The 1,670-nt window shown below is 54.8% G+C and overlaps 1 protein-coding gene across 1 annotated transcript in view; it reads right to left on the reverse strand.

The window, feature by feature from the left end:
- Positions 1-637: 637 nt before the first annotated feature.
- The window catches only part of EMH_0053380 (uncharacterized protein), a gene marked incomplete at both ends in the record, with an annotated part of 4,618 nt that continues 3,585 nt past the window's right edge, over positions 638-1,670 (reverse strand). The window contains 2 exons of the mRNA XM_013496995.1: positions 638-1,023; positions 1,272-1,668. Of these exons, the coding sequence (XP_013352449.1) occupies positions 638-1,023; positions 1,272-1,668 (783 nt within the window). The remainder of the gene's footprint in view (positions 1,024-1,271; positions 1,669-1,670) is intronic.

The following is a 1,670-nucleotide window of genomic DNA, read 5'->3' on the forward strand; positions in this document are numbered from 1 at the left end:
ATGCAGTGACAAGCTGAAACAAAGACGGCTGAACCTCCCGTGCAACGTCTTCTTCAAAAGCGAAAGGCAGCTGTTCTGCAGTATATGCATGCACAGCAGCCCCGACGACCGGTTTCACCTATTCCCTTCTGTTTCTTTGCATGCACAAGAGGAGGGAGCAGTGCATGCAGAAACCATCCCCAAGAGTTGCGGGTACAAGTCTTTAGCTCTGTCTTTCCCCCAGCCAAAGTCCAGGTGACCAAAGCCCTCAACAACCTGCAGATGGAGGTTCTCCTTATTCATGCATCTTCTCAGGTACGCCGCACTTGCCTCTGCATGCAGACCGAAACGCAAGCAACAACGACAGAAACTGAACAACGTAATCACACGTACAAATCGCTTCTCATCGAGCAGTCGCAGTCTATGCTCGCCAGCTAGCTAGCCAGCTAGCTAGCCTGCTAGCTTGCCCTGTGATCTCTTAGCTACCAAGTTGGGAACCTCACTACACAAGCTACACGACGAAGCAACACTCCAGCGGCGCAAGTAGTGAGCTGGATAGACGGCCTACTAGCTAGCTAGCCAAGGCGGGTAGACTACTAGCTAGCTGTCCACGGTGGCTAGCCTAATAGCTAGCTATCCGCAAAAACCAGCCCACTAGCTAATTAGCCAGGGTTTCGTTAAGATAGTGTAGCAGTTGGTACTGACCCGGCTGCACGAGGTTGTCGTGGGCACCAAGAAATGCATACACACAACTGGTGATTCTCTCCAGGGGATACCGGCCCCGAATCACATCCACCCCTGGCAAGGGGCAGCGCTCCTGCTGTTGCTGCTGCTGCTGCTGTTGCTGCTGCTGCTCGTTGTGCTGAGGCGTTGTGGTCTCTTGCAGCTGCCCCACCCCCGAGGTGTGGGTGGATTCACCTCGACGATGTGAAGGGAACAGAGAAGAAGGTGAAAATACAAAACTTGGAGAAGAGAAAGAAGACAAAGGCTCGCCGCTATTCATCTGTTGCATCCAATGAGCAAAATTCTGCAGTGAAGTTCCCCCTGCAGCAACACCAGTAGCAGCAGCAACAGAAGCAGCAGCATCAACAGCAGTATCAGCAACAGCACCATCACCAGAGCAGGGAAGGTCCTGGTTTTTCCCGCGGTCCCCCCCACCCCCCCCGGAACATGCATTGGCGTCTCATAGGCGTGCAGCATACCAGCCTATCATCATCATCAGCAGCAGGCAGGAGCAGCAGCAACAGCAGCAGCAGCATAAGCAGCAGCAACAGCAAGATGGGTGCGGTTACCAGAAGGCGTATGGGCGAAGTTGAGGAAGAGTTGCTGCTGCTGCAGGGGGGTGTTGTAGAAGCGCATGCCGCCTCTCTTCCCGGAGCCGACAATTGCATTGCCTGCTGTACTCAGCAGCCGCTTGGGGATGAAGCCAACAAAGAATTTCAACGCCTGCAGCAGCAGCGTGGGGTGTTGCATCCCTAGCAGCAGCAACACTCGTGCAGAGTACGGCAGTTGCTGCAGCGGCTGCAGGATCAAGGGAGGAGAAAACAAGACTGAACGCTGCACCAGCAGCCCCAAAGAAGGAGAAGAAGAAAGCGCTATCAGCAGCTGCGCCGCCCCTTGCGACTGTCCAACAGCCACCAATCCACAGCCAAACGCGTTCCTGCTACTGCTGCTGCTGCTGCTGTCGCTGT

This window comes from Eimeria mitis, genomic scaffold, assembly GCF_000499745.2.
Source record: "Eimeria mitis Houghton genomic scaffold, Emh_scaff2409, whole genome shotgun sequence".
In the NCBI taxonomy this organism is placed as follows: Eukaryota; Apicomplexa; class Conoidasida; order Eucoccidiorida; family Eimeriidae; genus Eimeria; species Eimeria mitis.